The sequence below is a fragment of the Schistocerca serialis genome, chromosome 2, assembly GCF_023864345.2.
Source record: "Schistocerca serialis cubense isolate TAMUIC-IGC-003099 chromosome 2, iqSchSeri2.2, whole genome shotgun sequence".
Taxonomy (NCBI): Eukaryota; Metazoa; Arthropoda; class Insecta; order Orthoptera; family Acrididae; genus Schistocerca; species Schistocerca serialis.
This window is the reverse complement of record NC_064639.1, coordinates 412,521,384-412,538,908: the sequence shown is the minus strand read 5'-3', so window position 1 is coordinate 412,538,908 and position 17,525 is coordinate 412,521,384. Positions and strand designations below refer to the sequence as shown.

General features: G+C 43.1%; 1 protein-coding gene across 1 annotated transcript in view; it reads right to left on the bottom strand.

Annotated features, from left to right (window-relative positions):
- LOC126457252 (ubiquitin conjugation factor E4 B) overlaps positions 1-17,525 on the bottom strand; it is a 284,736-nt gene that overhangs the window by 201,214 nt on the left and 65,997 nt on the right. The window contains exon 8 of the mRNA XM_050093409.1: positions 687-953. Within this exon, the coding sequence (XP_049949366.1) occupies positions 687-953 (267 nt within the window). The remainder of the gene's footprint in view (positions 1-686; positions 954-17,525) is intronic.

Sequence of the window (17,525 nt, the reverse complement as noted above, 5' to 3'; positions counted from 1 at the left end):
TATGCCAGATGATGAAGCGAATGGGCACTGCCAGATGCAGCCACGAGTTTGAGACTGTGTTGAGCTAGCTGCTGCCTGCACTGAGTCTCCTTGTGGGACATGGTGCCACAGTGCTGCAGACCTGCCACTGGCCTGTCACCATGACCACTCACCCTATTGAGTGCTGTCAGCACTCTACAATAACTTACTTTCTGAAGTCACTACATATATTCAAAACCTGACACATGAAGCATATATGGTTTAACATTGTATTACAAATGCAGGAAACATTAATAAAATGCAACATTCAAACACAGTTTCTGACATCTAACAAGATTATGAACATAATAAACTGATTAAGTAAAGCTAATCAGTGTATTCTGCAACACTAATGTTTACTATCAGCCTTATTACATTCATCTCGCTCATTTTTAGTTGTCAAACTTGGAAGAGTGGAAAGGAAGAAGTAATAGTTTTTTTTCTTTTAATTTCATGCAACAAATCACTAACCAACAAAAAATATAAGAATCACTATTTCAACAATGTTAATAAATTATGTCACTTATTCAAGTGTCTATTTACCTTGTGACTTGGAATAATGGGAGAAAAGGTTATGTTTCCTACACAGTAAGACAGAAGAACAGTTAACTGAAGGACTTACTACTGTGCAAGTAAACACAAAGTAGTACAATACTGACACAGCCTACCTTTGAGAAGGCATCTCCTGGGCCTGGTGATGTATAAGTTCGGGATACAAGTTCGGGCAGGAATCCTCGAGGCAGTGTCTGTGAAAGAATAGGTGACAAAAGAAGGGATTCTGACACTCCCAGACCTCCCACTGACCCAGAGGTGGCACTTGTGGGCCTCTCCTCAGGCCAGTTGTCTAAAGAGCCCTGCAAGACTAATGCAGCAAACTGCACAAGTTGTGCTCGTAGATCTGACAGAACTTCACTCAATGGTGGTGAACTGCATCTCTGAAATATTGTCAAACAAAAACAAAACAAAATTAGTTCAGCAACATTCTATCACACACAGTGTACAATGTCCTTTAAAAATTTCCAACAGGGACAAGGCCTTGATGTAATGATTATATTTAAAAGCAACTCCTCATGAGGACTTCGACAAATAATTAATATTGTAACCAATGATTTTTTAACTGAGAGATGTTCTGGCACAGCATTATCTTTAATATTTATCATGAACTACTGTACAGAATTTGCTTCTTTCACAGTCTTATTTTTTATCAGAACACCAATGATCTTGGATAAGCTTCACAAATTCAACTGAATACTCTGTACAAAACCACTATACTCTCACAAGCTGTCATTTCTACTGTCATTAAAATACTAAAATGTAAATAAACACTTGTAGCTGGTTAAAACTGTGTGCCAGACAGGGGCTTGAACATATACACTGTATTTTACTGACAATTTCCATCTGAATAAGCCATCTGAGAATGCCTCATGAACCGATTCAAAGCTTCAGCTATGTCACTGTTTCTCTTGCTTCCATTCCAAACTTAATGACGCTATGTGACTGATATCCTTGGTGGAACTGATGTAGTGCTGCACTTTATGACTGTGAGGTCTCATATGAAGAAGGGAGATCAGAAGAAGAGTCTATGTTTAACATAACTTCAGGCTTATTGTTTGTGAAAGAAATTAGAGCTGACACCCAAACCTCCAGATTCAAACACTCAGATCGGTACCAAACATTGTGTGTCAATAAAGTATCAACCAAAACACTGATTTGGTTTGTGCTGTTTGCTGTCATCCAGTAGAAGATGCGTAAACAGCTATTAAAAGCAACATCTGAACTGCGGAGTATAGGCAAACCGTATCTATGAGCTCTGAGTGTGCAGATCTCTGGTAGGTGAGTTGGTACAGAGTCAGATTGTCTTGCTAAAGGTCCTAAGCTTGAAGCCCACTGCTGGTAAATTTTTTTTAACAGATTACATGTAAAATTGTTATATGGAAGAACATTTTTCTGTTGTGTAAAAGGATGTTTCAAAGTTTGTAGCAATGTTCTTTTGGCAGTCTGCAGTATCTTTGTTAGTTGATAGTAGCAAACCTATAGCGTACATTTGCATAGGTAACACCACACCTATCTATACAAATGTACTGTATAGGTTTGCTACTTTCAACTAATGAAGTGAAAGCAGACTGCCAAAAGAACATTGTTACAAACTCTGAAACATCCTTTCACATGCCAGAAAAATGAAAAATGGTATCCCATTTAACGATTTCAGGCATAATCTGCAAAATATATATATATATATATATATATATATATATATATATATATATATATATATATAGAGGGAAACATTCCACGTGGGAAAAATATATCTAAAAAGAAAGATGATGAAACTTACCAAACAAAAGCGCTGGCAGGTCGATAGACACACAAACAAACACAAACATACACACAAAATTCTGCTTTCGCAACCAATGGTTGCCTCGTCAGGAAAGAGGGAAGGAGAAGGAAAGACAAAAGGATATGGGTTTTAAGGGAGAGGGTAAGGAGTCATTCCAATCCCGGGAGCGGAAAGACTTACCTTAGGGGGATGGATATGTGTGTGTGTGCGAGTGTATACCTGTCCTTTTTTCCCCCTAAGGTAAGTCTTTCCGCTCCCGGGATTGGAATGACTCCTTACCCTCTCCCTTAAAACCCATATCCTTTTGTCTTTCCTTCTCCTTCCCTCTTTCCTGACGAGGCAACCATTGGTTGCGAAAGCAGAATTTTGTGTGTATGTTTGTGTTTGTTTGTGTGTCTATCGACCTGCCAGCGCTTTTGTTTGGTAAGTTTCATCATCTTTCTTTTTATATATATATATATATATATATATATATATATATATATATATATATATATATATAAAGAAAGATGATGAAACTTACCAAACAAAAGCGCTGGCAGGTCGATAGACACACAAACATACACACAAAATTCTAGCTTTCGCAACCAATGGTTGCCTCGTCAGGAAAGAGGGAAGGAGAAGGAAAGACAAAAGGATATGGGTTTTAAGGGAGAGGGTAAGGAGTCATTCCAATCCCGGGAGCGGAAAGACTTACCTTAGGGGGAAAAAAGGACAGGTATACACTCGCACACACACACATATCCATCCACACATACACAGACACAAGCAGACATTTCTGCTTGTGTCTGTGTATGTGTGGATGGATATGTGTGTGTGTGCGAGTGTATACCTGTCCTTTTTTCCCCCTAAGGTAAGTCTTTCCGCTCCCGGGATTGGAATGACTCCTTACCCTCTCCCTTAAAACCCATATCCTTTTGTCTTTCCTTCTCCTTCCCTCTTTCCTGACGAGGCAACCATTGGTTGCGAAAGCTAGAATTTTGTGTGTATGTTTGTGTGTCTATCGACCTGCCAGCGCTTTTGTTTGGTAAGTTTCATCATCTTTCTTTTTAGATATATTTTTCCCACGTGGAATGTTTCCCTCTATTATATTCATATATATATATATATATATATATATATATGTTTCGAACTCATGACCTTTAGTACAATGATCTGACGCTCTACCAACTCATCTACCCGAGATCTTCGCATTTTGATCTCACAGATACGGTTTGCCTACACTTCGTGGTTCTGGTGTTACTTTTAATTATCGTTTACGCATCTTCTACTGGACGACAACACATAGCACAAACTAAATCAGTGTTTTGGTTTATACTCTATTAACACACAATGTTTGGTGTGCATCTGAGTATCTGAAGGTTTTGGGTGTGAGAGATATTATGTGAAATTTTGATGGAGTAGAGAGAAGTCAATGACAAGATGAAGATCTGAATTGTACCACAAAGTGTATAGGAGGGGGTGTCTAAATTGTAACATTACTACCCATGAGAAGCAGCATACAAACATGGTTGTCGGTTTCAACATGGGCAATAGGACCCTACAAGTTTAAAGCTTTTTATCATTTTCTTCATTGTTCAGTAAGGTTTTACGGTCTGTAACCAGTTCAAATAACTTTCTTGCTAACCACCCCATTGCTTTTAGATGCTCTTGGTATAATTCTATGTTTCCTGAAGAGTGTGAATGTGAACTGTATCATTGCAATAAACACACAATTTTTTTTTGTTCAAATGGCTCTGAGCACTATGGGATTTAACTTCTGAGGTCATCAGTCCCCTAGAACTTAGAACTACTTAAACCTAATTAACCTAAGGACATCACACACATCCATGCCCGAGACAGGATTCGAACCTGCGACCGTAGTGGTTGCACAGTTCCAGACTGTAGTGCCTAGAACCGCTCGGCCACCTTGGCCGGCCACACTTTTTTGTTTAGTTTAATTTCTTTCAATCACCTCTTAAGCACCCACAACTCCCCCCTGTCCATATTCCAGCCTGTGTCATATGCAGCAAATGTCCATATTCATGCCCCGCCACACAGTTTTAACCTGTCATAAATTACCAATATGGCATATACTTCATGAATAGGAGAGGGATTACATTATCTGTAATCTGTATTTGATTGATTAACAAACAAAACTATTTTCTTCTCCTGATAAAATATTCTAGAGTGCAATGGTTACTTGATGATGATATTTATAACTATAATATAGAATGCATTATGGTGTAATGCTACATGAACGCCTAATTATAATTCAACTGAAACTGAATTTTGGGTATTTAAGACTTCACAAGCCAAGCACAAAAAAACGATAGTTTAATATCTGTTCCCTCAAAAAGAATCAACACAACAAAAATCATGCATGAACAATGCAATCTCTCTCTCTCTCTCTCTCTCTCTCTCTCTCTCTCTCCATCCCTCTCCCTCTCCCTCTCTTCAATTTGTATCAGTTTCATGTAACTGACAGCTAAACTAAAATTCATAGCTAGTGTCTCCCCCCACGAACCATGGACCTCACTGTTGGTGGGGAGGCTTGCATGCCTCAGCAATACAGATAGCCATACCATAGGTGCAACCACAACAGAGGGGTATCTGTTGAGAGGCCAGAGAAACCTGAAGAGGGGCAGCAGCCTTTTCATTGCAGGGAAGTCTGGATGATTGACTGATCTGGCCTTGTAACATCAACCCAAACGGCTTTGTTGTGCTGGTACTGTGAACAGCTGAAAGCATGGAGAAGCCTAAAGCTGTAATTTTTCCCGAAGGCATGCACCTTTACTGTAAGGTTAAATGATGATGGTGTCCTCTTGAGTAAAATATTCCGGAGGTAAAATAGTGCCCCATTCGGATCTCCACGCGGCAACTACTCGGGAGGACGTCATTATCAGGAGAAAGAAAACTGGCGTTCTATGGATTGGAGCATGGAATGTCAGATCCCTTAATTGGGCAGATAGGTTAGAAAATTTAAAAAGGGAAATGGATAAGTTAAAGCTACATATAGCGGGAATCAGTGAAGTTCAGTGGCAGGAGGAACAGAACTTCTGGTCAGGTGAATACAGGTTTATAAATACAAAATCAAATAATGGTAATGCAGGAGTAGGTTTAATAATGAATAAAAACATAGGAACGTGGATAAGATGCTATGAACAGCATTGTGAATGCATTATTGTAGCCAAGATAGACACGAGGCCCATACCTACTGCAGTAGTACAAGTTTACATGCCAACTAACACCGCATTGAAGAAATGTAAGATGCGATAAAAGAAATTATTCAGATAGTGAAGGGAGATGAAAATTTTCATGGGGGACTGGAACTCAACTGTAGGAAAAGGAAGAGAAGGAAAAGTAGTAGATGAATATGGACTGGGGGTCAGGAATGAAAGAGGAAGCCGTCTGGTAGAATTTTGCACAGAGCGTAACTTAATCACAGCTAACATTTGGCTTAAGAATCATGAAAGAAGGTTGTATATGTGGGAGAGGCCTAAAGACACTGGAATGTTTCAGATAGATTATATAATGGAAAGACAGACATTTAAGAACAAGGTTTTAAGTTGTAGGACATTTCCAGGGACAGATGTGGACTGACTACAACTGATTAGTTATGAACTGTAGATTAAAATGGAAGAAACTGCAAAAAGGTGTGAATTTAAGTATGTGGGACTTGGATAAACTGAAAGAACCAGAGGTTCTAGAGAGTTTCAGAGAGAGCAATAGGGAACTATTGACAAGAAAGGGGGAAAGAAATACAGTAGAAAAAGAATGGGTAGCTTTGAGAGATGAAATAGTTAAAGCAGCAGAGGATCAAGTAGGTAAAAAGACAAGGGCTAGTAGAAATCTTTGGGTAACGGAAGAGATATTGAATTTCATTGATGAAAGGAGAAAATATAAAAACGCAGTAAATGAAACAGGCAAAAAGGAATACAAATGTCCCAAAAATGAGATCGACAGGAAGTGCAAAATGGCTAAGCAGCAATGGCTAGAGGACAAATGTAAGGATGTAGAGGCACGTATCACTAGGGGTAAGACTGATACTGCCTACAGGAAAATTAAAGAGCTCAGATGGAAAATGAGTTCCAAGTAAAGAAGGGAAAGCAGAAAGGAAGAAGGAGTATAAGGAGGGTCTATATACAAGGGCAATGTACTTGAGGGCAATATTATGGAAATGGAAACAGACATAGATGAAGATGAAATGGGAGATATGATACTGCGTGAAGAGTTCGACAGAGCACAGAAAGACCTAAGTCGAAACAAGGCCCCGGGAGTAGAAAATATTCCATTAGAACTACTGATAGCGTTGGGAGAGGCAGCCCTGACAGAACTTTACCATCTGGTGAGCAAGGTATATGAGACAGGTGAAATACCCTCAGACTTCAAGAAGAATATGATAATCCCAGACCAAAGAAATCAGGTGTTGACAGGTGTGAAAATTACAGAACTAACAGTTTAATAAGCCACGCATGCAAAATACTAACACAAATTCTTTACAGATGAATGCAAAAACTGGTAGAAGCTGGCCTCGGGGAAGACCAGTTTGGATTCCGTATAAATGCTGAAACACGTGAAGTAATACTGACCCTATGACTTATCTTAGAAGATAGATTAAGGAAAGACAAACCTATGTTTCTAGCATTTGCAGCCTTACAGAAAGCTCTTGACAATGTTGACTGGAATACTCTCTTCCAAATTCTGAAGGTGGTAGGGGTCAAATACAGGAAGTGAAAGGCTGTTTACAATTTGTACAGAAAACAGATGGCAGTTACAAGAGTTGAAGGGCAAGAAAGGGAAGTAGCGATTGAGAAGGGAGTGGGACACGGCTGTAGCCTATCCCTGACGTTATACAATCTGTATATCGAATAAGTAGTACAGGAAAAAAAGGAAAATTTGGAGTAGAAATTAAAATCCATGGAGAAGAAACAAAAAATTTTAGGTTCGCCGATGACATTGTAATTCTATCAGACAAGAAGAATTGAATGGAATGGAGAATGTCTTGAAAGGTGGATATAAGAGGAACATTAACAAAAGCAAAACAAAGCTAATGAAATGTAGTTGAATTAAATCAGACGATTATGAGGGAATTATATTAGGAAATGAGACACTTAAAGTAGTAGATGAGTTTTGCTAATTGGGGAGCAAAATAACTGATGATTGTCGAAGTAGAGAGGATATAAAATGTAAACTGGCTATGATGTCAAGGAAAGCGTTTCTGAATAGGAGAAATTTGTTAACACTGAGAATAGATTTAAGTGTCAGGTAGTCTTTTCCGAAAGTATTTATATGGAGTGTAGCCATGCATGTAAGTGAAACATGGACGATAAACAGTGTAGACAAGAAGAGAATAGAAGCTTTTGAAATGTGGTGTTACAGAAGAATTCTGAAGATTAGATGGGTATCATGTAACTAATGAGGGGAGAATGGGGGAGAAGAAGAATTTGTGGCACAATCTGACGAGGAGAAGGAATCGGTTGGTAGGAGATGTTCTGACACATCAAGGGATCACCAGTTTAGTACTGGAGGGAAGCATGCATGGTAAAAATCATAGAGGGAGACCAAGGAATGAATACATTAAGCAGATTTAGAAGGATGTGTAGGTTGCAGTAGTTACTTGGAGATGAAGAGGCTTGCGCAGGATAGAGTAGCATGGAGAGTTGCATCAAACCAGTTTCTGGACTGAAGACAACAACAACAACAGCAACAGCAACAGCAACAGCAGCAGCAGCAGCAGCAGCAGCGACTAGCGTCTCCTAAGATAAAGTATGATAAATTGTTTTAAAACTGATAAAGAGAAACTGGTATACTACAAGCAACACACTTTTGGGAGTGGCAAACACAAGTATGCCAAGATTTTCACTGATTGCAGTTGCTCACTGCCAGCGAATCATTCCTATATTAACACTTGATTTCCAGCCATAATGGTCAGACATTTTGTGATTCTCCCCCCCCCCCCCCCCCCCCCCCCCAGCTGATAATCCATTTCCCCAGATTTCTGTGTTATCTAATATTCAACAGAATGACAGCCCTTCTTCCTTAGGTATGATAAAGAATGTTGTGTTGGACAACTTGTGCAGCACCTGGGTGGTCCTGCTGTTTCTTGGCCACTGTTTGTCGGTGGTCATTCATTCATGTGGACACGCAGTTTGCTGGTTGTCAAGCTCTTGTAGAATGCAGCACAGTAGCTGCAGCATAGCTTGTAGATCACATGACTGGTTCCACAGGTAGCCCTGACATTGATGGGATAGGTGATGCTTGTGACTGGACTGGAGTAGGTGGTGGTGGTGGTGGTGGTGGTGGGAGGATGTATGGAACAGGTCTTGCATCTATGTCAATTACAGGAATATGAACCATGAGGCAAGGGTTGGGAGTAGGGCTTGTGTAGGGATAGACATGGCTTTTGTGTAGATTTGGTTTCGGTGGGTGGCTGAATACCACTATGGGAGGAGGTGAGAATAGTGGGTAGGCTATTCCTCATTTAAGGGCACGACTTGAGGTTGTCAAAAACCTGGCAGAGAATGTGACTCAGTTGCTCCAGTCCTGAGTGGTAAGAGTCACGAAGGAAATGCTCTTTTGTGGCTGAACAGTTGGATTTCGGGGTGGAGTGGGGTAGGGTGGGGGGTGGGCACAAAAACAACTAGTCATATGTGCCCATGTCAAAACTGTAGAACACAAAAACAAAGATAGGAGTTAAAAACGACTACATGTTAATCCCAATCTAGGGAAGAGAACACAGCACCTGCTGACAGACAGCAACACAGAGATCATCGAAGGAAATGTAAGAACTAGTAGGCTGAGGTACAAGGACTGCAGCCTTGGCAGCAATGTCAGTGTCCTCGTTTTCTGTCAGACCAATGAGACCAGGCACCCACATAAACATCACACTGGCTCCATCAAGTGTAAGCAAGTGACAGCTTTAGTAGGCTGAGGTACAAGGACTGCAGCCTTGGCAGCAATGTCAGCGTCCTCGTTTTCTGTCAGTCCGATGAGGTCAGGCACCCACATAAACATCACACTGGCTCCATCAAGATTCAGCAAGTGACAGCTTTCCTGAACCCATTGCACTAAAGGATGGACAGTGTACAGCACACACAGCTTTGAAGGGCACTGACAGAGTCAGGACAGATGATGTAATTGAAAAGCCTGTGTCGCTGGATGTATTGCATGGCCTGATACACGGCAAAGAGCTTTGCTGTATATACTGGTCAGCGTTCTGGAGGCTGATAGCAAAAAACACCAGTGCCAATGACGAAGGCACACCTGACACCACGGTCAGTCCAAAAGCCATCAGTTTACACGAAGGTACTATTGCCAAACTGAAACTGAAGGCGACAGAGGGAATGAAGTCCAAGGTGAACAAGGGCCGCCGCATGAAGCCAAGGTGGTGAAGGGTTCACATCCATCAGGAAAGTGGCTGGTAGCATGAAGTTAAGCTGCTGGAGCAAGAGCCAAAAGCAAACTCCAGGAGGTAACAGAGAAGAAGGACGTGCCCCATACTAGCAGTCAAAGGAGTCATCAAAGAAGGAGGCATACGATGGGTGGCCATGCATGGCAGACAAACGGCATGTGTATCTGCTGAGGAGCACGTCACGGCAGCAGTGGTAGTTGGCAGCTTCTGCATATAGACTCTCAACCGGGCTAGAGTAAAAGGTGCCAGTGGCCAAACGGATGCCATGAGGTGGCGTAAGATGGATGGACACACAGATGCATTAATGAAACACCTGTAGTCTAGTTTCGAATGGACAAGGGACCGGTACAAATGGAGAAAGATGGTTTGATCTGCTCCCCAGTAAGCACCACTCAGGATTAGTAGGACATTTAGGGACCGCATACAACGGGCTGCCAGGTAAGACATATGGGAGGACCATCAAAGTTTCCTACTGAGCATGAGCCCCAGGAATTTCATAGTTTCAACAAAAGGAAGAGCAACAGGCCCAAGATTTAAAGATGGTGGAAAAAACCAATCACGCTGCCACAAATTCATACAAACGGTTTTGCCAATGGAAAAATGAAACACATTGTCAGTGCTCAACAAGTAAAAATATCGCTGAAGACATCGCTCAATGAGACAGGTCCATAGAGAACTGCAATAGACGGCAAAACTGTCAATGAAAAGGGAGCCGAAGATGCCCAGCGGGAGGCAAGCCATTATAGGGTTAATGGTGATAGCAAAGGGGACAACACTCAGGACGGAACCCTGAGACACACCGTTTTCCTGGATAAAGGTGTCTGACAAGGCAGAACTCGCATATAGTGTGAAAACTCGGCCTTGTAAAAATTCCTGAATGAAATGGGGCATGCGGCTACGGAAGCTCTACGTGCAAAGACTACGGACGATACAAGTCCTCCCACTGGTGTTGAAGGCTTTCTCCAAATCGACAAACACAACTACAGTCTGGTATTTCAGCAGGAAACCATTCATGACATGGGTGGAAAAGTGACGAGATGGTCAACTGTAGAACAGCATGCTCGATATCCACACTGTGCAGTGGTTAGTAAATTGTGAGACTCAAGCCACCATACCAGCCAGGCATGAATCACACATTCCATCATCTTGCAAACACAGCTGGTGAGAGAGGGCAATAGCTAGAAGGAAGGTTTTATTCCTTACTGGGCTTGGGTGTAGGTATGACAATGGCTTCACACCAGTGTCTGGGAAACGTGCCCTCTGCCCAGATGCCGTTGTACAGTTGAAGGAGAAATTGCTTGCCTGCAAGAGTAAGGTGCTGCAACATCTGAATGTGAACACTGTCTGGCCCTGGGGCAGAGAATTGGCATGAAGTGAGAGCATGATCTAGCTCCCTCATATTAAAGGGGGCATTTTAGCACTAACTATTCTGAGAAGAGAAGGGTATTGCCCAAGCCACCTCCGCTTGTTTCTGATGGAAGAAGGCAGGGTGGAAGTGGGAGGAGAATGAAATCTCTGCAAAATGCCAGACCAAGGTGTTGGAGATAGCAATGGGGTCCACTATGACATCATCTGCTACTGTCAGGCTGGAAATTGGAGAATGGACCTTGGTCCCAGAGAACCATCAGAGAATGGCCCTCAAAACAGAACAGGTAGTGGAACTCTTAAAAGAACTAGTAAATGAAATCCAGCTAGCTTTTTTGCTATTCTGAAGAACGGCATGCAGCCGTTTATAATGAATGCAAATTGTCATCTTACGATGACAGTTAAAAACATGGAGAGCATGTCTCCGTGGGCGAATGGTGTCTCAGCATGGCTCAGTTGACCAAGGGACTGGGATACAGTGCAGTAACGTGAAAGTAGAAGGAACGGAACTTTTGCGATGGTAAGGATAATGTTTGTAAGATATTATACATGGTCACAACAACTGTAAGTGTTGTTCATTGAAGGTCACCAGGGAGGGGTAAAGCTTCCAGTCAGCCTTAGAAAGCTGCCATTTTGGTGTGCACTTAGTTGGGATAGAAGTCAACAATTGGATGGCACACAGGAAACAGTCTCCAGAGTATGTGTCAGAGAGAACGGACCACTCAAGATGATGGGCAAGCTGAGCAGTGCAGAAGGAGAGGTACAAATGACAATAGGTGTGAGTGGAGTCTGAAAGGAACATGGGTGCTCCCATGTTAAAGCAGGTGAGGTTAAGGTGATTGAGAAGGTCAACCAAAAGGGCACCTCTCTGACAGGTTCTGGGTGAGCCCCAAAGGGGATGCTTTGCATTAAAGCCACTGAGCAGCAGAAAGGTGTGAGGGAGTTGCCCAATAAGCTGGAGGAAATATGCCCTGGTTATTCTGAATGATGGAGGGACGTAAACAGTATAAAGGGAAAAGGTCAAGTGAGGAAGGAAAATGTGGACAGCAACAGCTTGGAGCCGTTCATCAGGGAGATGGTTCACTATGATCATCATCCCAGATAAGCAGCATGATTTCTCCATGAGATAGAATGCCGTTCTTGGGGGAAGGACAAAGCGAACCGGGAAGAAATGCGAAAGCTCAAAGAGGTCGTGAGGATGCAATTTTGCTTCCTGGAGGCAGAGTAAAAGCGGAACTGCGATTCTAAGAGCAGCCGTAAGTCTTCTTTGTTGAATCAAAGGCTGCGAACATTTCATTGGAGGAGAGACATGACATGGAAAAAATGAAGGGATGTCATCTCGGCAGCTGCCAAGTGCCAGCCTTCGAAGACTTGCTACTACAGGGCACAGAGGCAGGAGGATCCTGCTTCATGAGGTCTACAGAGACATCGACATTCTCCCTCTGTCGGTCGGCAGAGTCTAGGGCAGAAAAACGGTTGGTGGTGTGTACTGGTGAAACGAAGGTCGGCCAGGCGAGGGTATCACATGGCCGACATCATCAAAGAGGATCTCTGAATTGGTGAAGGAGAAGACTGTTTCTTTTTGTTTGACTTCTTGGAGCCTTTCTGGGTGGCAAAGGAAGCCTCAGATGTTTGTTGGCTGGAGGGATGTGGGAAGTTTTCACAGGAGTATGCTTTCTCTCCTTTCCAGGAATCCAGCTGTGTAGCAGGTGACTTCACCCCATGAGATGAAAGTTTGGTGGCTGGTTGCACAGCTGGAGGAGGGGAGATGGGGACGTTACCATGATGCTGGGTGATTTCACAACCGTGGTGCTCAAATTGAGGTCACATGTCTGTGTGGCCATATCCTTCGTGGAGCAAGATGTGGCAAGAACAGTACTGTGGGTGCCAGTTGGTAGAATGCACGATTTCCAACTATCCAACAACTTGCAAGTTACTGAGTGAGGCACTTTTTCCTTCACCCAGATCTCCTGGAAAGCCCACTGATTGAGATACACAGGACAATTGTGGGAGGAGACAGCATGGTCACCACTGCAGTTGAAGCACTGGGGAGGAGGAGGTGGACAATTGCTCTCATCAGCATCCCTACCACAGGTTACACATTTGGCCTGGTGTTGACAGGACTCTCGAGTGTGGTTGTAACGATGACACTGGTAGCACCACATCAAGTTCAGTATGAATGGTCGTACTGTGATAACTTCATAGCCTGCTTTTATCTGTGACTCTATCAAAAGTGAGTAAAAGAGTTTGTGGGACACTAAGGATGCATCTATTTTTGTCATCACCGGATGGACTGCAACACACCCTGATCGGAGAGGTATGTTTGGATTTCTACCTCAGTCAGATCATCTAGCAGCCTAGTGTAAATAACACCATGAGAAGAATTCAGAGTTCGATGAGCCTCGACATGAACAGGATAGCCATGGAGGAGTGAATCTGCAAGCAACTGTTGTGCTCAAGAATCAGAAGTAGTCTCCAGAAGCAAAGTGCCATTTCATAAATGAGAGGAAAATTTCACAGAGCCACTAATTGCATCAACACCTTTCTGAATAATGAACAGATTGACTGAAGAAAATGACTGACCATCTTCAGTATGTGAAACTATGAGTTACCGTTGTGCAGCTGGGAGGGTCTTTGAATCGTTAGCCTCATTCCGTTACGTTTAGCAGACGTCGACTCAGTGCAAGAAAATCTCCCATGACTGCCAGCATCTCCGATGGCGCACTCCTTCCAACTGGTGGCCACCCTTCAGAAGCGGGCACATCCACCTTAGGTGATTGTTTACACAATCAGGTCACATCTCCCGAACATTTGACAGAGGGACTGATCAGCAATTTAAAAAGGTAGAAGCTCAGGCAATCACTCCTACCTGGGCCTGGCCTTTACCAGAGGGTATGTGTGAACACTTCCTCTCAACCTGGGGCTGCAAATTACACGTTACCCGATCACCCGTTACATGTCAGACCTATGGGCTGGCCTTCAGGAGCACACCGAGAGGAAGAAGAAAAAGGGGAACCTCAAACGCTGAAGTGGAGGAAGGGTAGGAGAAGGGGAACGGAAAAATAAAGAAGGAACGAAAGATAGTGGAGAGAATGTTCTGATATCGGCTACTGAATATGCAGAACACATTTCCAACAACATTCCAGACTTGTTCCCCAAGGGAGGGGAAAAAGATTAGCAAGAGGATAGACATGGGGTACGGAAGTGGAAAGGCCCTTGTGGTAGCCATGCATGAACCTGCAAAAGAGGCCCATGGGCTGGGAGTGGTGGGTGGGTGGAGAGATAAGGCACAGGAGATCTGTTTTGGTACAAGGTTTGACAGTAATTACAGTTTGTGAAGGTCTCAGCAAGACCCTTGGTATATTTCTAGAGGGTCTGCTCATCCCTATAGATATTATGGCCAAAAGTGGCTAGGCAGTATGGAAGTGACTTCTTGGTGTGGAATGGGTCACAACTGTCAAAGTGGAGGTATTGCTGGTAATTGGTAGGTTTGATATGAATGGAGGTACTGATGTACCCATTTTTGAGGAGGAGGAGGAGGAGGAGGAGGAGGTCAACATTGAGGAACACGGCTTGTTGGGTTGAAAAGGGCCAAGTGAAGCAAATGGGGGAGAAGGTGCTGAGGTTCTTGAGAAATGTGGATAGGGTGTCCTCATCCTTGATCCATATCACAAAGACATCATCAACGAATCTGAACCAGATGAGGGATTAGGAAAGATTCCTCTAGATGTCCCATGAATAGGTTGGCATGGGATGATCGCATGCAGTTGTCTATAGCCACACCACGGACTTGTTTGTAGGAGATGCCTTCAAAGGAGAAATAATTGTTTTGAGGATATAGTTGGTTATAGTGATCAGGAAGAAAGGATGTTGTAGGTCTGATATCCTTCGAGCATTGGGAAAGATAGTGTTCAATAGCGGAAAGGCCATGCACATTAGGGATGTTACTGTAAATGGCAGTGGCATCAACAGTGACAAGCAGAGCACCATGTGGTAAAGGAACAGAAACTGTGGAGATTCGGTGGAGGAAATGGTTGGTATAGTTTATATACAAGAGTAGGTTGCAGATAATAGCCTGAGGTGTTGGTCTACGAGACCTGAGATTCTCTCAGTGGGAGCATAGTAACTGGCCACAATGGTGTGTCACAGGCGGTTGCACTTATGGACATTAGGAAGCATGTAGAAGGTAGGAGTGCGTGGAGTGGTAGGGGTGAGGAGATCCTACTGGATTACTGGAATGGGGTCACCATGGCAGGGATTGTAGGTGGATGACTCTGACAGCTGCTGGAGTCCTCCTGCCAGGTAATCCTTGTGGTTCAAAACCACAGTGGTGGAGCCTTTGTCAGCAGGTAGGACTATAAGATCAGAATCAGTTTTTAGGTGGTAGATTGCGGTTCTTTCAGCGGATGTAAGGCTACTTTGCATGGTTGGTTTGTCGGTTTGGGGGAGGGAACCAAACAGCATGGTCATTGGTCCCATCAGATTAGGGAAGGGTGGGGAAGGAAGTTGACCATACCCTTTCAAAGGAACCATCCCAGCATTTGCTTGGAGTCATTCAGAGAAATCACGGAAAACCTAAATCAGGATGGCCAGATGCGGGTTTGAACTGTCATCCTCCCGAGTGCGAGTCCAGTGTGCTAACCACTGCGCCACCTCGCTCGGTCTACCTTGCATGTTCAGGGATTTGGGGGAATGACTGTGATGCAAGGTTTGAGGTTAAGAAATTCCGAAAAGTTAAAATTGCAGTGGGGGTGGATCAGTTTTGGATGGAGGACTGTACTGAGTCTGGCATAGTTCAATATTGGTCTTTGATTGAGTCTGATTGGTAGAGGTGGAAGCAAGAAAGTGTTTCAGCTGTAGGGACCAGGAGAAGGAGATAAAGTCTTTAAGAAGTCCCACTTGGTGGAATTTGGGAGTGGGGCAAAAGGTGAGGCCTTTTCATAGGGCTGGTGCTTCTGTGAGGCTAAGGCTTTTGGAGGAAAGGTTCATGACTGTGTTTTGGGTCTGCTTATGTTTTGGATTCTGTATGGTGGTGGGAGGAAGTTTTTGAAGGTGGGGTAAATGTAGTACATATGCAAGGCAGGGTTTGTCAGCTATGAGGGGAAGTGGGGGAGGTTTGGAAGTTGTTGTAGAGGTGGTGGATGGTGGTAGTCCAAAGCAGGAGTAAGAAGTGAACAGGAAGAAGAGTTTTTTTGAGATGGCATTGTGCATGTCGCTCTAGTTCCTGGAGGGCAAGAGTTTCAATGTGTAATATGGGATCCAGGACTTTGGGACCACATAGGAGAAGAATTGAATTTTGTGGGTGGAGAGAAAATACTGCAAGGAGTTTTGAGCCTGACTGACATGGGTTTGTAGGACTACGTTGGTGAGCGTTAAGGAATGGCGAAATCTGAACAGATGTAGGTCATTGTAGAAAGAGTGGTTGCAGCCAGAGATGGGTAATTTGATGGTAAGGCCATTTGGGGGGATTCCATGAGCCACACAACAACACAGGAACAGTATGTGGGATTGGGTTCTGGCTAGGGATAAGGAAATTTTTCTGCAAGGATTGACGGTGGAGGATAAAAACGCTTAAAAATGTAGAAATATGTCTGAAAAAATATGCAAGAATACATCCAAACACAGATTTTGGGGGGGGGGGGGGAGATCACAAAAAGTTTGAAACGCATGAGGTATGGGAAAAATGAAATCTGAAGTAGTAGGCGGATAGTGGAAGGCAAAAACCAACTGATATCCATGTGAAAATACTAACGTTTTGGTTCATCCCATCTTCATCTCTTTCTTATTTCTCTGTCATCTGTTCCTGCAAGACTTCATCGACTGTCATGGCCTGAGAGGCAGCAACATCTTCATTAACTTCAACATACACATCAAAGCTAACGCAGCAGGTGTTTTCTACTTGCCCCTTTATTTGCCAATTTGCTGCCACTGTTCAGCTCCAGTTCCTTTATTTTTTATAGTGATGTCTTCTGTACATATCCAATGCAAGCCAGCCTTCTTGAAGCAGTCTGAGATTGTGTTTTCTTTCATTGAATCCCAGGGGCACTTCTTACAAAATACTTGGTGTCATAGCTCACCCCCTTTCCAATTCAATTTTGAAGATAGACCAGCCCCTTCTTTACAAGAATCTCTTGTATTTCTGTTTCACACATTTTATAATGCCATAGCCAAATGGCTGAAGGTGGCTTGTACAATTGGGAGGAAAAAAACACTATGTTTATATTATGTAGATACGGTGTATCTAGGGGTTGCACTGCAGCCTGTTCAATAAAAAGGATGGTTTTGCTTTTTCTAACACCCAAACTTCCATCCCTGGCACGCAACAACTATTTGAATATAATTATTGTTACCAATGCTTTCAACTTAAGAAATACATTTACATGAAAATGTTCACACATTCTTCGGCTTTCC